Source organism: Microplitis mediator, chromosome 2 (genome assembly GCF_029852145.1).
Source record: "Microplitis mediator isolate UGA2020A chromosome 2, iyMicMedi2.1, whole genome shotgun sequence".
Lineage (NCBI taxonomy): Eukaryota > Metazoa > Arthropoda > Insecta > Hymenoptera > Braconidae > Microplitis > Microplitis mediator.
In genome coordinates this window covers 7337357-7362526 of record NC_079970.1, presented here as the reverse complement: position 1 = coordinate 7362526, position 25170 = coordinate 7337357, and the positions used below count along the sequence as shown (strand labels likewise).

Sequence of the window (25170 nt, the reverse complement as noted above, 5' to 3'; positions counted from 1 at the left end):
CTTTATACTATCTATTATATTATACATTAGTACAGTGTCTTTGCGTAATATTTATTGTTTATCGTGTGAGAAAATTTTTTTTACTTGTGCAATTATTTTTAAAAAATTATTAAAGCAAAAAATTTTATTAATTATTGAATGTTAAAAATAATTTTTTTAGATGAAAAAAAAAAATATAGTACACGGGTTCATGACTTTAATTATGTCAGGCAAAAAGATGATGCCAACTTTCTCTTAGTCTTGGGTACAAATATAATGTTTTTGTACATATATACATGTATACTCTTTTGACCTACCACTTCTACTTCTTATTCTACTTCAACATAAACATAAACATCTACACCTCTTTTGTTCTTTCTCTTTCTCTTTTTCATTATTTATTTATCTGTATTTTTATCTTTTAAATGGTACATTCGTGTCTTGTATACATGGACGTAAATATACTGCTGTGTATTTTTAAGGAACCGTTGGCTTAATAATATAAGACTTAAGTTGTATGTTTTATATTATTCAGAATCACTACACATGTGTAAAACAATTGGCCAACAAACTTTTTATCAAAAATATTAAATTATTTTTTTTAATTCATATGTTAATTCTTTTTTACTGTAACGTTATCTTAATCTCGTTTGCAGAAACAAACAAAATTTTTTTAAACAAATATATGTGTAAAGAAAAATAAAATATACAAACATGAATATTTTGACATTGACGTGATGGAATTTTGTGATAATGTGAGTGATAACAATAGCCATGATTGTTTTTTTGTTTACGCTTTTTTAAAAGTAATATTTACATACTTTTTTTTAAATGAATAAAATACGAGTAACTAGTCAATGTTTTCCCTAAAATATTCCCACAAATATTATCTACATAAAAGATTTATAATCACTAATTATTTAATTATTTTTATGGCGTACTAAAAAAAAATTACAAAAATTAATTCAATTAATAAAGTAATAAAAAATTTTGTTTAAATTCCCGGGTAAAAAAAATTCACTTCAAAAAGACTCCAGAAAAATTCGATATGTGGAACTAAACTTGAGACAGATTAGAATGTCGAGTGGAACTTTTTTTGAACTTTTGTAATTTCGATAGTAAAAAAAAAAATTTACCTACACGAAGAAATTATTCTTGGGTGAAATGCTATGGTGTCATAGTAAAGCCGGATCATGTTGGACACCTAACGGAAATTTAAATAAACACATGCAAAAATTACTACACGCAGAGAATTTTTGAGTAAAAATTAGCCACAAATTTGGTACTGTAAAGACATATAGCCAGTAACTAAATTTTTACTATTGTTAGTAGAAATTGCACTTCATTTACATGCTATCGAGTCTTATAGTTTTCAATGTGCGTGGGAGAAATTTAGATATTCACCACATGTCCTTACAGTATCAAATTTTTTGGGTAATTTTTACTAAAAATTTCTCTGCGTGTCTGGCCATAGTAAAATAGACAACGATTATGTCACAAATTACTGTAAGCATTGGAAATTTTACTATGGTCGTAATAATTTTGGATGTGTATTTCAATTTCCGTCAGGTGGCCAACATGGTCCGGCTTTACTATGACACCATAGCATTTCAAACGAGAATAATTTCTCCGTGTGGGACTTCATATGAGCGAATTTTGAGTCAAAAAAGAACATCTTTAAATCACATTTCTTAGAACGTAGTTTTACTACACTTTACCCTCGTTTCGAAAAAGTTCAAAAACTTCTAATTTGGAACTTTTTTGATTCTTACACTGTAAAAAGAGCGGTGTTAAAAATGGACTCATTCAACTCCGCCCGGTGTTAAAATAAAATTACACCGGTGTAGGAGGAGTAATTCACCGGTGTTAAAAATACCGGTGTTAAATCAGGGTAGCCGGTGTAAAAGCGGAGTAAAATCGGTGTAAAAGCGGGGTAACCGGTATAAAAACGGAGGAATATCGGTGTAAAAGCGGGGTAAATTGCGTCCGCTTGGAGTATTAACTTTAAAGATTATAAAACACAAAAAATGTCAGTTCTCTATGAAAATTAATAAAGAATATTATTTATTAACAAGTACAGTGATCGAGTAAGTAAAAATATTCACAAAGTAAAATATTTTAACATCGGTAAAGAATATCTACACCGGCGGCGGCGTTATTTTAACACCGGAGAATTTCTTTTAACACCGGTACAGAATATTTACACCGGCAGCGGCGTTATTTTCACACCGCTTTCGGGGGTAAATTTAACACCGATAATTTTAACACCTACACCGATTGGACTTACTCCGGTGATTTTTTACAGTGTATGAAACTATTGGTTTTAAATGGGAAACTTTTCGGAACGAGAGTAAAATGTAGTAAAAATACGTTTTGAGAAACATTTTTTAAAAACTTTTTTTTTTACTCTAAATTCGCTCATTGCATAAAAGCCCTAGATAAACTTTTTTTTTTACTATCAAAATTAAAAAAGTTCAAAAAACGATTTATTTTATACGAGTATTTGTAAATATATTTATTGGTATTGAAATAAATTATTAAGCGGATACTAATTACACATATATATGTATACATACTAATCACATATATATATGTATACATATATGTTTTTTTAATTCTCAAGGGTCAACGATTGATTGTAGACCGGAAGTATAGTATTTAAATGACGAGTTAATTGAGCAATAATTTTCCCTCATTGTTATTGATATATATTTCTAGTACATATATCGTGCATATATAAATTTAATATTTGTTGTAAAAGAGGGTTGCAGCTGTTTTGCCACCCTATAGACAGCCACATAAACGATTAGGTAGATCGTGAACAAAACGATTATGATAATTGGCCAGGTTTCACGAGGGTCACGTCAGGTGTTGCGTCTCCGCGTGTTATGTATGTGAAAATATATACGACGCATGTTTTAGCACAACAATTCATTGATCGTATAATCTCTTTTATTGTATGCATATACAATTATATATATAAATACACATATATATATGGGTAAACATGCATATATATTTTTATAATTTTTTTTGTATTTATATTGCACATTAACCACTCAAGCTTTCTGTCATCAACTCAGCAGGTTATCATAAATGCCAGTATTTAAAATATCATGTTTGTTTAAATTTATTATTTATCGACATACTTTTTAAAATTTTCTCTCGACATAAATATAATCAATAGAAAGCAAATAAAATAATAACAATTGGGATGATACTATAAGAGATAAAAAATAAATAATCATTATATGAGTTACGTTATGATCAATTTAAATTCACCTGCAATAGCAAGTAGTCTTCTTGCAGCAGAATGACCAATAACTGATGATTCTTCTTGTTCGGCTATATGACTCCTATTTTGAATAGGATTCGCAGTCTGATGCTGCTGAACCGCCCAAGTGAATTCCATAATTATTTATAGTTATGCCAACGGTAAAAAATTATTTAAATAATAATTTAAGAGTCTTGCTCGAAAAAAATATTACTATTATTTATTGCTACATTTTTAAACTGTTCTTTCATTTTATTAACAATAAATTTTTTACAGTTATATTAGATTTTTTTCTTTCATCCATATTAAACCACTTTGTAATTATTAATATCACTATTTAAATTTTTTACATGAATACACTTAAAATTACACCAGCCGACACTTAATTATTTGAATAAAATTATAACAGAGTTTAAAAATGATGATAAAACTTGTTACCACTTGTCAAAAAATTAAAGCACAGTTATCTGGATGATTGAGTGACGATGAAGCAGTACTCAGATTAGATATTATGTAGGTTGACCCGTGGAAAGTATATAGTCTTGGTGGGAGACTCGTTGTCGTGGACAAGACTTTAACGTTCATCCGGTATAAAGCTTGATGACGAGCTGAGCGAATCCGCGGGTTCAAACAAATGTATATCTGATTGGTGTACAGCGAATGGTTGAACGACGTTTCCAACGGGAATTTACAAGGGGCGGTGCCTGCAGAAACTACTTGCGGGGGTTGAATCGTTTTCTGCGCAACAGAAATCTACCCTTACTTTGGTCATACCACTACCTCTTTGAATTTACATCAACTCAACACGACCCCGTGTTATGTGTTCAATACATATTTACATGTGGGTATAATATGTGTACACATACAAATCAAATATAAATATTTACATAAAACCGAATTGTTTATTTGAGATATTTTATTTTAATTACGAACATTATGATTATTTTTTTTTTTGATTTACGTAATGAAGAAAAATTTACAATCTTTTTTTACGTTACAGAGTAATAAAAAAAAAAGAATTCTGGTGGAATTGTATCATCTTTTAATGACAGTTGGGTAGAGAGGGAGAACTAGAGATGACGTTAATCAACGAGAAATTACAGAGTTTAAATGCAAAGACATCGATTATCGAATTAATAATCTACATTTTAGTCTGGTGGATGTATAAACGATCGTGTAATGGTTAAACGTCACGATAGAAACATATAAATTTAGTTCAGCCGCACAATTCAACGCTATTTTTTTACTCTATCATCAATTTATCTCTTTTTTTAAATTCTTACTAATAACGAATTAATTTTTTTTTTTATAACATTCATTATTTTTTAATAAGCAATTTAAATGTCCGTATCTTTATAGTATACACTGTAAAAAATTCGCGGAGTGAATGCGGATTAAATCCGGAGTGAATGCGGAGTGAAAGAGTTTTTAATTATTCACTCCCCTCGAAGTGAAATTCACTCCGAAGGGAAGTTTTCGCGAAGTAGATAATTTTTTATTAATTTAATCCCTCCGGAGTGAAATTCACTTTGGGAGGAGTTTTGAAAATATTATTAATAAAATAACTCCACTAAATAAAATCTCGGACACACATACGCACACACCCGCGAACTCGCACACACACACTGTTTAACAATTACTATAAATTAATATAAATTCATTTAAATGTTAAAACTCCGGGCCGGAGTGAAATGAAATCCACGTCACTTTGAGATCACTACGCTAAAAAAAAATTTCCAATTCACTCCGCATGCGGAGTGATTTTTTTTTAAATTCCCGAACTCCGAGTGGCGGAGTGAATTCGGATTGAAATTAAATCCGGATTCACTCCCGATTTTTTACAGTGTAACACTTTTAAAAATGGTTTCAACTATCGAAGGTATTGAAAATTCTCAGAAATTTCCAAACATTTGATTTCAATTTTTACCAACATAAAAAAAGTCATTAAAAAAGTAAAGGGCTCATTAGAAAAGTATATAATCAATTTTACAAAAGTAAATTTAAAAGAACATAAAAAAAGTTGTAGCAAGATGATTATCATAAAGCAATTTAACGTTGCAGCAGGTCATTGAGTAAAATTTTATAAATAAAAGGGCTCATGAAATTCATGGTGCGTGTAATTCGATCGCCACGCGCCAAAGATCACCCACATTATCCTTATGTCATCATTTACCCCCTTTTCATGACACCCCAATAAACGTCACTGTTACGTTTACACATAATATGTAAATGCTTATCTGTCGTTAAACGGTTTTCAACCCTCCATATGCTCTTTACCCGAGTCAAAATTAAAAAACTAGATTCAGCCTCCAAATTCTACTCGAGGGTAAGGAGGCTGAAATTAGTTTTTTAGATAAGCCCAAGCTGTACAACGAAACCTTAATTTCAGCCTAAACTTGGTATTTTTGTCCGCTTTTACCAAGTTTAGGCTGAAATTAGTATTACAGAACCCTAAAATGACCCTCCAAAGCCTACAATTTGAATCAGGTGCGGGGAAAGAAGGGAAAGGAGAAGGAATGGAAATCAAAATGGCTGCCGGGAGCGGGAAAAATTTAAAATTTTAAAATTATTTTTTTATTTATTAATTATAATTTTCAGAAATTTGAACAAAATATAACTAAAATTATCAAATTACTTTAGAAAGAGAAGACGCGAAAATTGAGCCATTTCTGTATTTTTTTTTTTTTTTTTTTTTTTTTTTTTTTTTTTGATGATGCATCAGATTTTCGATCATATTAATTTCTAACCGAGTAGAAATTTTTAATTTAGGGAAAAAACGCTATAAATATCAACCGAACGCACACGATTCAGTGGGATTCGAACCCGGGACCTAACGAACGAAAGACCGACGCTTTAACGACTAGGTTACGCTACCGACAGTGACTGCTAAGTTTACTTGTGCTATATGAGATTGTAAGAATAACTCACTTTTGAAACAGCAAAATATAATTGAAAATCTATTATTAGTAATAACAAAAAAATTTCTTATTTTTTTTTCGTGTGCTATATAATCCTGCGTGTAAGTAATTGTGATATGTGTAATTTTGGTTATATAGTTATGTATAAAATTATTTAAAAAATATATAGGCTCTATATATGGCCATGTACCCCCATGAAAAAAATTTATAGAAAAAATATATTTTTCATATTCAAAAATGTATTAAAAATATATCTTAGAATATGTAAAAAATACATGTATAAAAATATATTTGTAAATATAACAAAAATATAGGTATGGTGAGATAAAAAAATATATTCGTAATAGGGGAGGGTGGGGCAGAGCGGCCCCCCTAAGCCAATTATTATTTTTTGTGGCTTTCAACCATAAGATCACTTTACTTTTGTCCTATTTCGAACAAATTTATGGACATTTTGCAAAAATTCTGAAAAAAAATTTTTTTTTTTTGTGGGGCAGAGCGGCGCCCCTTCAAAAAGTGATAAAAAAAATTTTTTTTTTCGTTTTTTTGTTTTTAAATTGTTTTCATCATTAAGGATGTATTTCTTTCTCTTGACAACTATTTTTGGTTTTATATTACTCGAAAAAAATTTTTTAAAGCGTAAAAAATCGTTCACTCTCGATTACCTTAATTACTAATTGTTATTTAATAAAAAAAAAAAATCGATTCTATAATTTTACTTTATTTCAAAAATTTATCACCTAAAAAAAAAAATTTAATTTTTATGAATTTTTAGTGACCAAATTTGCCTCTTACATAGAGAAACGGCCGAAAAATATGAAAAAATAATTTTTTCGAAAGTTTCGGCTGGTCCATTTTGCCCCAGGTGTTATGCGTAGGGCTAGAAATGTGGAATTATGATAATTTTTTTTTAATTTGACGATAAAAATGTGAAAAAATCACTTTTTCAAAATTTTAGGCTTGTCCATTTTGCCCCAAATGTTATGCGTAGGGGTAAAAATGCGCAAACATATCGGATTTATAGTAATTAGTCGAAAAAAAAAAAAATTTTTTTTTGGTCAAAATTTCAGGGGGGCCGCTCTGCCCCATGGGGGCCACTCTGCCCCACCCTCCCCTATATTTTAAATTTATAAAAAATATAATTATCAAAATATCAAAAAATTATATAAAAATATGTTTTTCTGTTAATCAACAACATAGAAAAAGAAATATAAAAAGTTTATGTAAAAAACATATTTTTTATATGTTTTTCCTTACATTGTTGATCAACAATTGTAGATTGACGAAATTCTATGTTCCATGAAATCGTAAAATTAACCTACTTATACTCTTAGTAGGCTGAAGTACCGAAAAATAGGGTTTTAAAGCGATCTTAGGTTTTGGAGGTTGAAAATATTATTCTAAAACACGAATTTCGGCCTCCATACCCTAGTTTGAGTATAGTGAGGGTCAAAATAGTATTTCACATTCAGCGGTAGGTACAACATCAAAAGAAATGAGGTTTTTGAGGCTCGAATTAGTGTTTTAATTTTGACTCGGGTATTTAAATACTCTATTATTTACGACATTTAGCTTCCACTTACATCTTTCATTTTAAATAATATCCATTACTATTATTAGTCAATGCTACACAGTTTTTATCCGGTTTCCACGAAAAATATTTAACGATAAATAAATATTAATAATTTTCTTAAAATTTTCCATATCTCAAGACTTGTATGAGTTTTATTGCATATCACTGCGATATTTCTTAGTAGAATTAATGATTGCGCTTTAGTCTTTGAATGCATAATAAAACTTACGTCTCATTTCAGTTACGTATAATCACAATTGCATTATTTATCTTTTATCATACATCAATTATAAGCAAAAAATTTTATATTTTATTTAGAAAAAAAAAAAAAAAAAAAATTAATATACTTGAAAATTACACCGTAAAAAGAGCAATGTTCAAAATAGACTCAATTTAACACCACGCGGTGTTAAAATAAAATAACACTGGTATAGGCGGTGTAATTTGACGATGTTAAATCGGTGTGAAAAAATTCTACGTATAGAAATTAGCAAAAAAATGTATTGGGGGAAGGGGGGCAAAACGGGGTACACCCAAAATTTGATAGAAAAAATTTTATTTTTTAAATGTTTTTTAAACATTCCAAAATCACTTTTGTAAATATAATTGAACATGATTTTGAATATTTTTTGTTAAACTTTTTCAAAAATCGAGTGTCAGTCGAAAAATGTTAATGGCTTTTGTTTTATGATAAAAACCAATAAAAATTTTTTTTTCTTCCTTTGCATCCTATAATTGTGTAAAATTTAATTTTTCTTTATGTAAATTACTTACAAAAAAATTTAATTTAATCAATTTTATTTAATATGCAGAAATTTTATTTTTCTCGCCTCCGGGCGGAAAGCCCGGCTTCGCCTCGGCCAACAATTACATGTGATCTGAGACATTTCTTACTTTACTTCCCTAGGTGTGTAATATACTATTTTTCACCTTTTTAAGGGGGTATCCCATTTTTCCCGCAAAAGTAAAAATTTTTTTGTTTTAACGGCAACTGAAGTTTTTGTTTATTTACTTTGAATATCATTAAAAACAAAAAGATTTAACGTATTTGGGTCCTCGAAACCTTAGTATTTTCTTAAGTACCCCGCTTTGCCCCCCCCCCTACCCCTATATATAAAAATATATAAAAATGTAGGGAATATTATCTAGAGAAAATTTCAATTTTGCTACGTACGTATTTACATAATTATTTATGTTAGACGTAATTTATTTAAAAATCACACAATTTTACGCCCACCATTGCAATCACCAATAATTTAATTAATTAATAAAAACACTTTAACTGTAGTGACCGAGTAATTAAAAATATTCACAGTAAAACATTTTCAACACCGAAAAATATTTTAACGCCGACAAAAAATGTTTACATCGTCGGCGGTTTTATTTTAACACCGGTTTCGGTGTTGACATTTAACACCGAAAATTTAACACCTACACCGCCTGGCTCACTCCGGGTTTTTTTACAGTGTATTTTAAGTACTTTATCTGTTAATTATAATCACAAACGTTAAAAAATAAACCTCGTGCTAGGAATAACCAATGCGATATCAATGTATCATATCAGACTATCCCCAGAGAGAAATTTTCATAAATGATTACAATGACGTCTCTACTTATCGCTTATTGGAGCATGGTACTACAATGATTAAATTTTGAACCACGTTAAATAAAATCATTTATACTCATAATTAAAAATAATAATCACAAAAAATATTTATAATACAACAAATATAACAATGAAAAATAATATTGTGTTAAAAAATAAAATTCTCATTTAATGCGCGACAAATTAAAATTTAATTTACAACTCAAAACTCATGATAAGAAACAGTTAAATAAATGTATACATGTATTGAAGGAAAGTGTTGCGTATAATTATATGCATCAGCCTTGAGATTACGCGAATTCTTCTGACATTTGCTCAGCGTTCAATTCTTTTCTCATAATGTACAATATATATATATATATATATATATATATTTACATATATATATTATAAATATAAAATATAAATATAAATATATTCATACAGACAGAATTATTATCATCTTATTACTCATTACAAAACCACAACAATCTCATCAAACCAGAGAGATATCACAGTCATTATTTTATTTTTGTTCATTGTCAAGCCGTCAATACCAGCACGTTTTTCAAATAAGTCAGGTAGAGTATAAATAATATTATTTTTACCGTTTAATATTTTTTAAAATAAAAAAAAAAATTACTTGTGTGGGTGTTTCTATAAATGCACGATAACAATCATATAAATTCTCTGTTATTACATACATTGTTATAATATAAATCAATCTTTATAAATATATATATCAACATTTGACAAAAAAAAAAAAATATAGAGCAGAAAAAAGTATAAAATAAAATAGAGAGTTTTGGTGTATAAATCAATGCTATGTTCTATTCTGACTTGTGGACATGCTTGAAAAGAGTTTGCGCGACATATTCACGTTGATGATCTGTATATTTATTATATATGTATGTATGTTTATATATATTTATGTATTGTAAGATAGGACAGGATAAAGAGAGAGAAAGACGAGGAAGTTGGAATAGTAGTGTAGCGTGACTAGATGGTGAAACACGACATCAGGACATCAAGAAGCTAAGGCGTATGCTATGATTCTTCAGTAATAGTCAGCGTTTATATTTTCTGGGCATCATAGCCACCGTGACTTATGATCCCTACTCCTATTTTATATTTTTTTAAAACTTTTTATTTTAAATTATATTTACAATTACGTTTAATCCATTTACTGTGTAAACGTTTGCGTGAGTAACTTTTAAATTTTGACATTAAGTTTTCAGTGTCGTCACATAATTTTTCATTTAATGCCGCCTATACCCATAGATATTTTTTTTTATATATTTATAGCAAATCTAATTATTTATTTATTTATTCTTCTTTTTTTTTTTTAATAGATTATCTACTTTGGATTTATTATGTCAAGATCATTGGAAAGTACATTATATATATTATAAAAATAATTATACAATTGTAATAACTTTTTTTAGTCTTAATAGTATGCTTATGACATAAATTAATAGTTTAATATATGTTGATATAGATGCTAATTAATTATTTAAAATTTCTAATGAATTAATAATAATTATTTATAATGTCTGTTACATCACACGTCCTGCTCTGATATAGTCTGTGCAGTCAGATGTTGATGTAGATAGAAAAGATTGAGGAACAAAAAGACAGATCGCGTCGAGTATGATAACGAATCACAAACAATAGTTAGTACACTAGCACCCACGTTACATCAATGCATGGATCTTTATTTTTTTATTTTTTTCCATCCATCTTTTTTTTTTATTTCTCTTTGTCTACACTAGTACTATATAACGTGTAATAATATTTCTCGTACCTCTGATAAATACGGACATTGTGTAAAGGAAGCCGGATGAAAACGATTTAAAAACGTGCTGTTCATCTTTACAATCATTAGTTTTTATATTGTGAGAAAAAAAAAATTGTTACAAGATAATAAAATTTTAAATACACAGAAAAAAAATATTTTTTGTAAAGACAATGTTTTGTCGAGTAATAAATCGATATAAATTATTGCATCATTAATTTCATATCTGGCGCGAAGAATCATTTTTTTGACAGAAGAAAATCGAAATTTATTTACATCTGCTAAAGAAAGATCGAAATATCTTGAAATGAACTTGGGTTTCTTCGATTAAAAAAATTATTTTGAATGAAATCTATGTACCTGAGATCGGAAAGTTTTTCGCGCAACGAAAATGAAAAAAGTCATGTAATTTGACTGCTGAAGGAGTAGTTCCCGAGATTGAGGGTAGCCTAATATTTTTGGCTGACATACTGTACAGTTGAAAAACTTGTGTTCAATTTAACACAAATCACATGTCCCAAACGGTCTAATCAATTTCTAACTTCCCGCTAAGAAAATTGTAAATTTTCAAAAATTCGGGAAGTTATTGGTTTCGGTCCGACTTTCGAAAACCGAATTTCTAACAGATCTTGACGTTTCGACGTTCTAAGGAGTTATTATGACTAATTTCAAGATGATGTCCGAGTGTATGTGTGTACGTACGTACGTACGGATGTATGTAAATATACTATAACTTTTGAACGGATGAACCGATTTTGATCTCCAAGGTGGCATTCGACGCGGCTTGTTTGTGTTAATTTAACACATTATACTTGTGTTAAACAATAGTACAGGTTTAAAACTCGTTGAGATCAGATAACATATTCAACGTTAGTTAAATTTACACTTGTTGGTGTCAAATAGTTGACACAAAATATTTAATTATTGAATTTTTATACATAAGAACACTAAATTTTCAACTGTGCAGCATTCATACCGCAGGTAGGAAAGAACAACTGGGCAAGGTTTGGACCAAGCCTTGGCCAAGCGTCACTAGGATTATGCAAGGCTTGGCACGTGCCTTGGCTGAGCATTGGGCCAAGGATTGGTCCAAGCCTTGGATGATAGCCATGTCCCAAGCCTTGGGAAACAAAATATCAAGCCTCGGCCGAGTCTTGGGAAACGAAAAATTGAGCCTTGGCCAAGGCTTGGGAAACAAAAAATCAAGCCTCGGCCAAACCTCGGAAAGCAAAAAATCTAAGGCTCACCCAATGCTCGATCAAAAACGTTATTATTTAAATTAATAAATATAATTAAAAAAAAGTTTGATCACACTTTTATCAACATTACATTGAATTGTAATTAACTAATTACTGAATTAATGGGAAATAACGAATAAAATTATTTGGGGGCTACCGGGGTTCGAACTGAGATCCTTCTGATTACTAGGCTGGGACGCTATCCACTGTGCTAAATCTGATGTCCAGATAATCATGATTTTTTTGCTTGTTAATTATTTAAATACAATTTAATTCAGAAATATTAGATCGTAAAGATGAGGTGAAATGTAGTTTTATTTAATGAACTTAAAATTGTCTGATGAGTAATGACATATTTTTATCAATTTGTAATTTTATGATTTGATATAAATGAATAATTTAATGCAAAATAATCTGTAATCTAAAAAATCAAAAAACACGTTTTTTGGGTTCACAATAATGACAAATAAAAAATATCGAATTGTTATTTTTTATTAAATAACAATTAGTAACTAAGCTAATCGAGGGGAAACAATTTATTACACCTAAAAAATTTTTTTTCGAGTATTATAAAACCAAAAATAATTGTCAAGAGAAAGAAATATATTCTTAATGTTGAAAACAATTTAATAAAAAAAAAAATTATCATTTTTTGGAGAGGGGCCTCTCTGCCCCACAAAAAAAAAATTTTTTTTGCCTTTGTATCCACCAATGATGTGAAATGTAATTTTTCTTTATGTATATTACATATAAAAAATTTGAATTTAATGAAATTTGATCAACTTTCAGAATTTTTTTTTTCAACTTTTTTAAAGGATACCCCATTTTGCCCGCCAAAAATAAAAATTTCATGTTAACTAAAGTTTTGTGCATAGCAATAACTAATTAAATGAAAATTATTGTATATCAAATAATTTTACTTTTTAAAAAATTTCAACTCTTGATATTAATCGTATACTCGGTAGACCGTTATGCCCTGGTTTTCTCCGTATACATATATATAGATACATGCAAAGTTGATAATTTTAATATTAAATAAAAATTTAACCCAGGCTGAGGCATTGGCCAATGGTCAGCTGCCAAGGCTCGGCTTGACAAAAATTAAACTATTGGACCTAGCCTCGGCCGATCCTCGGGCCAATGGTCAGCGGCCAAGGCTCGATTTAACAAAAATTAAACTATCGGGCCTGGCCCTAGCCGAGGCTCGGGCCAATGGTCAGCTGCCAAGACTCGATTTAACAAAAATTTAACTATCGGGCCTGGCCCTGGCCGAGGCTCGGGCCAATGGTCACTACCCAAGGCTCGGCTTAATTTAATGAAACCATTGGACCAAGCCTCGGCCTAGACTTGGGCCAATGATTAGCTGCCAAGACTTGGCTTAACGTAATCAAACCATTGGGCCAAGCCCTGGCCGAGGCTTGGGCCAATGGTCAGCTGCCGAAGCTTGGCAAGTGACAACAGGGCCAAGGCTCGGCCTATCGTCAGCCTTGGCGATTCCTACCTGGGATGCGAAGCATTTCAGAAATCTAGTCATCCAGCCGATTTTTTACTTTCCAATTTGTTATTTTCGTTTCGCGAAGAACGTTCCGATCTTCAGATACATTGAAATCTCCAAATTTTTGCACCAAAAATATATTATATTGAAAATTTTCAATAGCATAATTTCTTGTGGTAAAAATATATACACAGTTAGAAAGTTTTGTGTTAACTCAACACAAAATCTGTTATTTTGACAGAAAATTTGTGTGAATTTAACAGACTTTCCGTGTTAAAATTAACTAATAAATATAAGCACATGACCGAACTACCTCAAGAATACTGATCTATTCTTAGTACAACTTATGTTAATTTAACAAACAATTAGTTCGATTTTCTGTGATTTTTCCAAAAAACGGAGCTACGAATTACCCTTCCGTAAAATGAGAATAAAAAAATCATTGAACCTGATCTTAAAAATACTCAAGTTATCTATGATTATATTCAATTGTAAATCAATTATAATCCAAGTTTTCTTGCAGACAGTGCTGCTAAAATTTTTTGCTTGGTTATAGTAATGAAGAAATGCGCGGGTGTTTAATTAAACAACAAAAATTTTGTGTTAATTTTCGAATAACACAAAAAATGTCTTACAATACAGATTTTCTGATCATTTAACATAGAAAATCTGTTAAAGTAAAATAACCCAAACGGTTTGTGTTGACTAAACAGATTTCTGTGTTGGAAATCAACACAAAAAATTAAACCAAATAATTTTTTACCACGAATACACAAAATTTCTAACTGTGTAATGATTCGAAAAGATTTTTTTCCCGTGTATTAAAAAACAAAACTAGATAAATTATTTTAAAAATAAAATAATTATTTTCTTAGTAACAATAAAAAGTAAATAAATAAAAAATGAGGTAACGAAGAGGAAGGATATTAAAAATTGTTTAACTAAGAACGTTTAATGTCAATAGACATTTCCTTTTTTTTATTAGCTCTGAAGAATTTATTATTCAAGTGTTCGTTTTTATTATCATTTTTTTTAGTCTTAAATAAAATACCTCAGTTCTCTCTACATATGGAGCGTTTCGGTTCATGACTATTCGCTTACACTAGTGATACATTTAATGTATAAAGGATATATAGATATATAAAATATAGTAGTATATAGTTTTATAGTATCTCGCAAGTAGTTCACGTTATATATTCTTCATCTTTCTCTTTTGCTGAGCGTATAAACAATCTCGGTGGAAAATCTGGAACGTTGGGGCGTAACAGAGCCACGGCGGCTGTGTACTACTGTGTTGTCTATACGCGACCGCCTTTACCTATATTACGTTAACGATAATAATATTTATTTTTATTTTTATTTTTATTTCATTCACTCCTTTACATACATTCATACGACGTAATATCACATTATATATTATAAATAAATTAATTGCATTAGTAATTAAATTATCATTATGTATTATCGAGATTTAAAAAATATGAGAATGTAATTGGAATTACATATTTCTATAATGCATTTTATTGTATAATTTATAAGAAAAAAAATAAAATATTTTGTTGCATTGAACATGTTCTTTTTTTTTAACTCGTTACCATATAAATTGTAGTACAAGTAATTTAAACAGTAAAGTATCGAGTCACGAAAGCCTGAAAAAGGCGCTGAAGAGCCGCAAGTCGTCAAACTTGGTGCCAAATTTGGTTTGCTTGTGAAACATACTCAGTGTCTATCTCATTAAATATATGTATATGTATATAGAAACCACGAATAGATATTTTTTTTATGTTAGAAATAACAATTACGCAGCCGTACTTTTTTGTATTGACATTTTTTATATAAAAAATGTTAATTAATTTATAGATTTTTTTAATTAAAATGTAAAAGTTGAAAATAATTTAAATAATTTAAAAAAATGAAAGCTAACAAGTCAGAATGGACAAGAAGAAGAAGAACATGAGCGAATTGCAATCATCGATTAAACAAACTACCCCGTCATCCGACCTTCCAACCCCCCACTTTTCAAAGTCTATTTCATATCCTTCATCATCGCGAATTTATCACCAGATAATAATAATGATAATAATAATAATAATAATAATAATAATAATAATAATAATAATAATAATAATAATAATAATAATAATAATAATAATAATAATAATAATAATAATAATAATAATAATAATAATAATAATAATAATAATAATAATAATAATAATAATAATCATTGTCATTTAATTAACTGGCAGCATCCGATCTCTTTAAAAGTTTATTTATTTGGTGATTTTCTCTACATCAAAAATGAATGTAAGTACACGAAAAAAAGAAAACAGGAATAATTGGCTTTCTGTTGACTATTTATTACATTTTTTTCAAATAGTAACGCAGCGCTTCGCAAACGAAACTGTAAAAATTACAGTTTGGGGCTGCGCACTAAGTTTTATATTTTAAATTTGAAGTATTGCAGTCTCACAATGCATTCAAGTTACTATCTCATACTGTAATTTTTCGTAAATTTCTTTGAAGTATTACTTGATACGCATTAAAATTTACAGTTTCATATTCATTTTTTTTTGTATACAAAAAAATAGTAAAAAACGTTAATAATAACATTAAAATTATAGGATAATTGTTAATTTTTTTAATTTGAAATATTTTAAGTATTTATAATTATATTGTAATTATGGTCTGAGGATGTGAGTAATGGACTCTTGAAATATCACCAAATAAAAAAACTTTGAAAGAGATCGGATGCTGCCAGTTAATTAAATAACGATAATTATAATGATCCTGAAGTTAGCCGACGTCTAATAATTTTTAGATTTTTTTCAAAAGGATAAATTATAAAAAAATACTAAAAATAAGCACATGTAGAAAATTAAACAAACTGTAGGTGCAATTTTTAAAAATATTTTTTTTTATAATTTATCCTTTTGAAAAGAAACCAAAAATTGAAAGACGTCGGCTAATTATGATACTGAAGTTAGCCGACGTCTAATCATTTTTGTATTTTTTTTTAAATAATTTAAACATTATTTTTTAAAAATAATAAATTATAAAAAAAAAAATATTTGAAAAAATTGCACCTGTAGTTTTTAAAATTTTCTACATGTGCGTATTTTTAGTTTTTGTTTTTTTTTAATTGATTTGTTGAAAAAAAAATCCGAAAATTACTAATTGCCTGCTAACTTCAGGAACATGGCTAATTTATGATCCTGAAACAGATAATGAGTCATTTTCGGATTTTTTTTCCAACAAATCAATTACATAAAAACAAAAACTAAGAATATGAACATGCAGAGAATTCAAAAAACTACAGGTGCAATTTTTTTAAATACTTTTTTTTTATAATTTATTGTTAAAAAAAAAATCCAAAAATTATTAGACGTTGGCTAACTTCAGTACCATTAATTATAACCGATCAAAAAAATATAAGTTTATATATATTTAAAATTTCTGAAAAATAAATAATAATAATAAATAATGTCAAAAGACTAAAGTGACATAATATTAATTACTATTTTACGGACACTAATACAATTATATAATGCTTGAGGTATACATTTATAATTATACATAATTCACTCTCTAAAATTTTTAGACCTCGCTTTAAATTCATACAGGTGCGATGCGCGTGTACTTATTATTAATTTTGTTGTATAATATCAAAACAATCAATATCCGATCATAAATTTTTTTATTTTAATAATAATCTAAATAATTACAATAATAATGATTTTATAATTTCTAAAATAACTTTTTAATTTGAGAATAATAACAATAATTAAATATAATAATAAGTAATTACAGTAATTACACGTGATACACAAATTATTGAAGAATTATTTTACAGACGAATGGTGGAAAATTGCAGTATATAATTTTCTTGTTATTACGTTTGAATTATTATGAAGTTATTATTAATAATTATGGGAATCTTGGGAAAAATAACGAGTGATTGTTACTAAATTTCCTTTTCTGTATTAGCTAAAATATTATTATTTATAATAGTCATAATAATAATACTTTTTACGATTAAATGAAACATATGAATGTTATATATTATACATATATACAAATGTCAGAGTTATTTCGACTATCAGTTGATTCAATTGTTAAAAATAAATTTCATTTTCTACTGAATTTTCGGTTCATATATATTTTGTTTCATTATTATTTAGCCTGGTTACTGTAGAAAAAAAAAAAAATGTAATAAATAACAATAGTTTGTCACGAGTATTCATTAATGTCATTTAGTGACAAGCGCATGCTCGAGCTTTCTCTGGGGGTGGAACTAACGTCCCGACGCTGTCCAATAAAATTCTGGGGGTTGGTGATTACTGGGTTGGAGCTTGCGACGACTTGCGTCGTAATGTGCTTGAACCCAGCAACGGCCATCGCTCTTTTTAATCCTCATTTTTTTGTTGAATTCATTATTTTTTAACCGTTTTAAAAAAACTCGTTCATTAATTTTATTTAAATAAATTTAAATAAATCCCAATAAAAAAAATCCACATGGGAATCCAGCCTAGATTCCGGATGGCATTTTCAGATGGTATCCCATATGGTTTCCTATAGGAATATTAATCTGCTCTTTTATTCAAATACGCGTATCAATACACAATAGACATAGAAATCCACATATCCCGAATTCGATAGAAATTACTGATAGAAACCTAGATTCCAATATAAATTTCCCCCAAAAAAATCCATTTATCCTAGTTCCTACACGGAAAAAAAATTCGACGAAAAATTCCAATATTACTATCGTAATCCTGGACTATACTTTTATTATCTGTAACATTCAAATATATGATACGAAAATTTACAGTTTTTAAAAGATTTTTTACTATTCACTATCGTAATTTCATTAAGAGTTTATTGTAATCAATTCAATAAGAAATATTACAATGTTACTATCGTAAATAGTAAAAGAATAAAAAATAAGATTTAATTATACTATTTATTCTTTTATTCTTCCTTTTAATTTACAGTGCTGCCTCTATGTTTTTACAATACAAGCTACAAAAATTACGATAGTTGGATTGTAAATTTTCTGAAATGGTATAGTATATGCCATCTGAAGCGTTTACGTATGAAAGACAAGTGTTGTCACAAACCATGATGTGATGCTTGTATGAGTGTATATATATATATAAATACAAATGATGACATCTACTTTGTCTGTATTATTTGTGGTTCAACTATATATATTTATAAATCAGTTCATCTTTATCCACAGTGTAGTGCAGAAATAGAGGTTATTATTCATGACGTTTTTCGGACAATTGTAAATAAGAAATTTAAAATAAAAACTGTACTTTCGTCATTACAAACCTACATAGATTGTGGAATATAATAATTTGGTGGTGTAAGTATAATTATTATTATTCAATTTTTATTAAACTTAATATTCTGTGGGTATATCGTATGATCCTGAAGTTGGCAGATAATTAGTAATTTTCGGATTTTTTTTTTCACCAAAGAAATTACAAAAAAAAAAAAACTAAAAAAATACACATGTAGAAAATTTAAAAAACTATGGGTGCAATTTTTTTAAATATTTTTTTTTTAATTATTTATCGTCTAAAAAAAAATCCAAAAATTATTAGATATCTGCTAACTTCAGTATCATGTATATCGTTCGTTTTAAAATCATTTATCTGGACAAGAAGTTTATTTTTATAAACAATTTAGTAGTATTTTGTGGTCATAGGATAAATGATTCTAAATGAATGAAAATTTATTTTTTCTAATAAATTCAATTCTCCTAATTTTGTTACAGGATAATCTTCATTTGTCGACAATGAATAATTTTACCCGGCTTTGCGAGAGGTAAAACATTTCAATAACCTCAAATTATGGACATTCAACATTTCTTTATGATACTGAAGTTAGCAGACGCCTAATAATTTTTGGATTTTTTTAAAAATGATAAATTATAGAAAAAAAGTATTCGAAAAAATTGCACCTATGGTTTTTTTAATTTTCTACATGTGCGTATTTTGAATACAAATAAATGAGTTATTTATTCACAAATTTTATATATACCAAAAAAATATGTTTGAAAAAATATTAAATAAATGTTTTATTATTACTACTTCAACATGTTTTATTTTTATTTCGAGATTGTATTTTCCTTCTCAATTTAACTGTTAAAAAAAAAAAAAAAATTCCAAATGATAAATTTTTCTTTTTTATTAATTATAAGTTCTACTTTTTTAAGAAAATATATTTTACTCCATTGACTTCTAATTATTATTGTATATTTAAAGAAATTCTACATTACCGACTCATTCATTTTACGATAGTTGTATTAGAATTTATGTTAACACAACTTGTATAATTTACTCTATAGTATCTGATTTTTTCTTTCTGGTAGTAGTATAAATTATAAAATAAAAATTACGATAGTCTATTGTAAAAATTATTATTGAAAACTTATAGTCCAGCGTTACAATACTATATAATGAAAATTACGATAGTTAAATCGTAAAAAATCCGTGAATTTTTTTTCCGTGTAGTCAAGTTCCTCTATTAGAATCTAGATACCCACAATTTGCTATGTGAATTTCCCATATAGGAATCTAGATACACTGTAAAAAATTAGCGGAGTAAATACGGAGTGAATGCCGAGCAGATGACTGTTTATTTATTTAATCCCCTCGGAGTGAAATTCACTCCGAAGAGAAGTTTACTTTACACTGTAAAAAATTTGCGGCGTGAATGCGGATTAAATCCGGAGTGAATGAATTTTTAATTATTCACTCCCCTCGGAGTGAAATTCACTCCGGAGCGGAGTTTTGGAAATATTATTAATAAAAAATAACTCCACTCAATAAAATCGAAGTAAAAACTCGCGTATTACATAATTGATCAGCTGATACGCACACACATATTTAGACACACACGCGCACTCGCACACACACGCACGCACACATTTCCACACACACACACATACACATTTGTACACACACGCACACATTTGCACACACACACACCCACATTTGCACACACACACACACACACACACACACACACACACACACACACACACACACTTGCACACATGCATACATGCACACACGCACACATTTGCACACATGCACACACACATTTGCACACATGCACGCGCATGCACACATTGTTTAGCAGTTTAATATAAATTTATTTAAGTATTAAAACTCCGGACCGAAGTGAATTGGGAGTGAAATAAAATCCGCGTCACTCCGCTAAAAAAAAACTCCCAATTCACTCCGCATGCGGAGAGATTTTTTTTAGAACTCCGGAATTCCGAGTGGCGGAGTGAATGCGGAGTGAATTCGGATTTAATTTCAATCCGAATTCACTCCGGATTCACTCCGGATTTTTTACAGTGTAGTATTGAAAATCCGTTTCGAAGTGAAATTCACTCCTAAAAAATGTTAATTTTAATATTAAAACCACGAATCAGAGTGAATGCAGATTGAAATAAAATCTAGATTACTCCGAAATTACTCAGCTGAAAAAGCAAACTCCTTATTTACTCCGTATGCAGAGTAATTTTTTTTTAAACTCCGGAACTCCAAGTGACAGTGAATTCGGATTGAAATAAAATCTGTAATCACTCCGAATTCACTCCTAATTTTTTAGTGTACCCATGGTTTCCTACACAGAAAAAAAAATTCTTAACTGAAAGTAAATATTCTTTCATTCAAGAAAAATTTATTTAAAACCTCACTTTTCTCGGATAAAGTAGAAATTTCTTCTGACCAATTTTCTTTAATCAAGACAAATTCTTTTGACACAAGAAAATCATGACTCGGTCCCTGAAACCGTTTGTCATCCAGAATATTTTCTTGACTCAAGATAACTTTTTTTCTGTATACATGGATTCTTAAATAAATCCATACACTCCTATATTAATTCCTACGGATTCTTACATAAATCCTATGGATTCTTACATATTTGTTTTTAAATATTTTAAATACTTTATTTAAACTTTGTGGCCTTGTTATAAAACCGGAAAATATTTCTTTACACCTTTAAAATTATATATTTTTAAAACAAGAGTTGGTAAATACAATGACTAATAAAAATTCATAGAATTATTAGAAATTATACACAAAAACATTTCCCTTTTAATATTAAAGTAAATTTAAACAAGTATGAGTCCTACATATTATTTAACCTTCATTTTTTTTTTTAATAAAATACGTGTCAAAAAAATAAGAACCCGTTTTTAAATTTACATATACGTTCTTCACATCAAGAAAAACTATATTTAGTATAGCTAGGTCCAAGGTTAAATGTCATACAGTCCGTGGTACACAAAAATACTTAAAAAAAATAATAATAAATAATATTTCATCTACTGTATAATTAAATTGTTCTCATATCTCGACTGTTCTATCCATAATTTACGTTCATCCTATTCTTAATAATTATCCAGAACCTCTACAGTAAATACAGTATCGAGCAGACAAGAGATATATGGTCTTCCGCATTAATTCATCTATTGACACGTCAAAACATCCCGGAACTTATTGCGTGATTTGTATCTCAAGACAGTTTTTTAGTCACTCGCTTGTTTGATGCCTATTCAAAATAATATAATAATAATAATAAATATTATAATTTGTATACATTTACTAGTACATGCTTTATTCAACCGTATCTGATAAATATACCGTAAAAAACTAGCGGAGTGAACACGGATTAAATCCGGAGTGAATGCGAAGCGGATGACTGTTTATTTATTTGATGCTCCGGTAAAAAATACTACGAAGGGGAGCTTATTTTAATATCGAAACTCCGATTCGGAGTGAAATTAACTCCGAAGAGGAGTTTATTTTAATTTTAAAAGTACAAATTGGAGTGAATATTAGGGATTAAATAAAATTCAGAAACTCCCTATTTAGTCTGCATGCGGAGTAATTTTTTCTAAAACTTCGAAACTCCTAGATGGAGTCACTCTAATTCGGATTTAATTAAACTCCGTAATTCCGGGTCAAAATATCTACACGGAAAGAAAATTATGGCAGCGGTTCCCATAATTTTGTGAAATTTTTTCCTATACCATAATAGGAATTACGACCATAAATTATGGGAGCGGTTCCTATAATTATAGGAATGTTTCCCATAATTATAGGAATAGTTCCTATAATTATGGGAATGATACCCATAACACTATAGGAATGGTTCCTATAATTATAGGAATGGTTCCTATAATTTATAGGAATACTTTCTATAATATTATGGGAATCATTCCTATAATTTATGGGAATGGTTCCTATAACTTATAGGAACTATTCCCATAAATTATAGGAACCATTCCCATAATATTGTGGGAATGGTTCCTATAATAGTATGGGAACTATTCCCATAATATTATGGGAATGATTCCCATAATGCAATGGGAATGGTTCCTATACCATTATGGGAATCATTCCCATAATATTATGGGAATAGTTCCCATACTATTATAGGAACCATTCCTATAATATTATGGGAATGGTTCCCATATTATCATGAAAAAATTAATTTAAAGAAGTGCGGTAATAACTTCTACAATACACAGAAATATTATTAAACATAAAAACAAAAATTCAAACATTGAAAAAAAAAATCGTATTTGGCAAAAAAACATTAAAATTTTTAACAAGAATTTTTTGTCAGCACAAAACATTCAAGAAAATTCAAATTTTGGGAAATTTCTACACTATTGTGCAAAAAAAAAAATTTAATGATATTATAGGGATGGTTCCCATAACATTATGGGAATAGTTCCCATAATATTATAGGAATAGTTCCTATACCAATATGGGAACCATTCCCATAATGGTATGGGAATGGTTCCCATAATGATATGGGAATGGTTCCCATAATGATATGGGAATCATTCCCATAATATTATGGGAATGGTTCCCATAATGGTATAGGAACCATTCCCATATCATTATGGGAACCATTCCCATAATGGTATGGGAACTATTCTCATACTATTATGGGGATGGTTCCCATAATATATGGGAACCATCCCTATAGTAGTATAGGTACTATTCCCATACCATTATGGGAACCATTCCCATAATGCATAGCAAAACTTCCCATAATTTTCTTTCCGTGTAGCCTCAATCTAGCATCAAACCCAAGTAAGCCTCAATCCAGCCTCACTGAGTAAAAAAAGCATTTTGAGCCTAAAATGATGTTCAAAAAGCTTCAATGAGCCTCAAATAAACCTAATACTACTCGACTATGTAATTTAAATTCGATTAGTATTATTGGAGGCTTCTTGATCACCATTTGAGGCTCAAAATGCTTTTCTTACTCAGTGAGGCTGGATTGAGTCTCACTTGGATTCGATGAGGCTAGATATTGAGACCCGGGAATCATTTCGAATTTACTCCTAATTTTTTACAATGTAGATAAAAAAATTACAAACATGCGTGTAAAAAATGGGGAGTGAATATAGATTTTAGTTATTCAAATTCACTCCGTCACTCGGGTTTCTTGAGATTAAAAAAAAATCATTCCACATACGGTTTTATTTTAATTTTCATCGACTCCGATTCGATGTTTGAATGTTAAAGAAACCTCTTCTTTGCAATGAATTTCACTCCAAGCTCTCTTAAAATGAATCAGTGAAATGTACTCCAATCTATGAATATTCACTGCACAAATAGTCTTAAATATATCACTGATTCAATCAGTGACATACTTGGAACTGATTTGCAGAACTTTTCACTGTGAAGTTTTAAAAGAGGCGATTAAATAAATTAAAAATTCAGTCTACATTTACTCCAGATTTAATGAGATTTATGTAAATAAATATTCGAAAAATGTAAGAGATTTTTAACCCTTACATTTACTCGAATTAATCTCCCTCACATGATACGCACATCTCAACAAGTTAAATCCTCATGACATTTTTATCTTAATGTAAATAACCTTTTAATCAACATTAAATATATAATTATAATTACATTACCATCATATGTAGTATTGTAATAAATAAGTTTTATATTAATTGGCGACATGGAATTAAATGTTAACATCAATTAGTAAACTAAAACTGATATGCATGATATGAAGTTAAAAAAAATGAATATTTATAAATAAAAATATCTAAAAAAATGATAAAATCATAATAGATGTAGGATAAATTATTATCTGAGTGGGGTCATCTGCTCCTCCTTCTCTTCCTTGACAGCGTTGTAACCTTTGTCCTCGATAATAAGTGCCACGGTGTACTTAATGAGGTGAACGTACGCAGTGTAGTGACGTCATGAAACGCGCAAGGTGTACATACGTACACATGTACTCAAAGCAAAG

General features: G+C 29.0%; 1 protein-coding gene across 4 annotated transcripts in view; it reads right to left on the bottom strand.

Annotated features, from left to right (window-relative positions):
- LOC130678575 (myelin regulatory factor-like protein) overlaps positions 1-25170 on the bottom strand; it is a 47637-nt gene that overhangs the window by 18723 nt on the left and 3744 nt on the right. For 2 of the 4 annotated variants that reach the window (XM_057485866.1, XM_057485867.1), the window contains exon 1: positions 3262-3406. The exons of the other annotated variants lie outside the window; for them this stretch is intronic. In XM_057485866.1, coding sequence (XP_057341849.1) covers positions 3262-3391 — 130 coding nt within the window. In that variant the 5' untranslated portion in view covers positions 3392-3406. Of the gene's footprint in view, positions 1-3261; positions 3407-25170 lie in introns of those variants that run through there. 4 annotated transcript variants of the gene reach the window in all.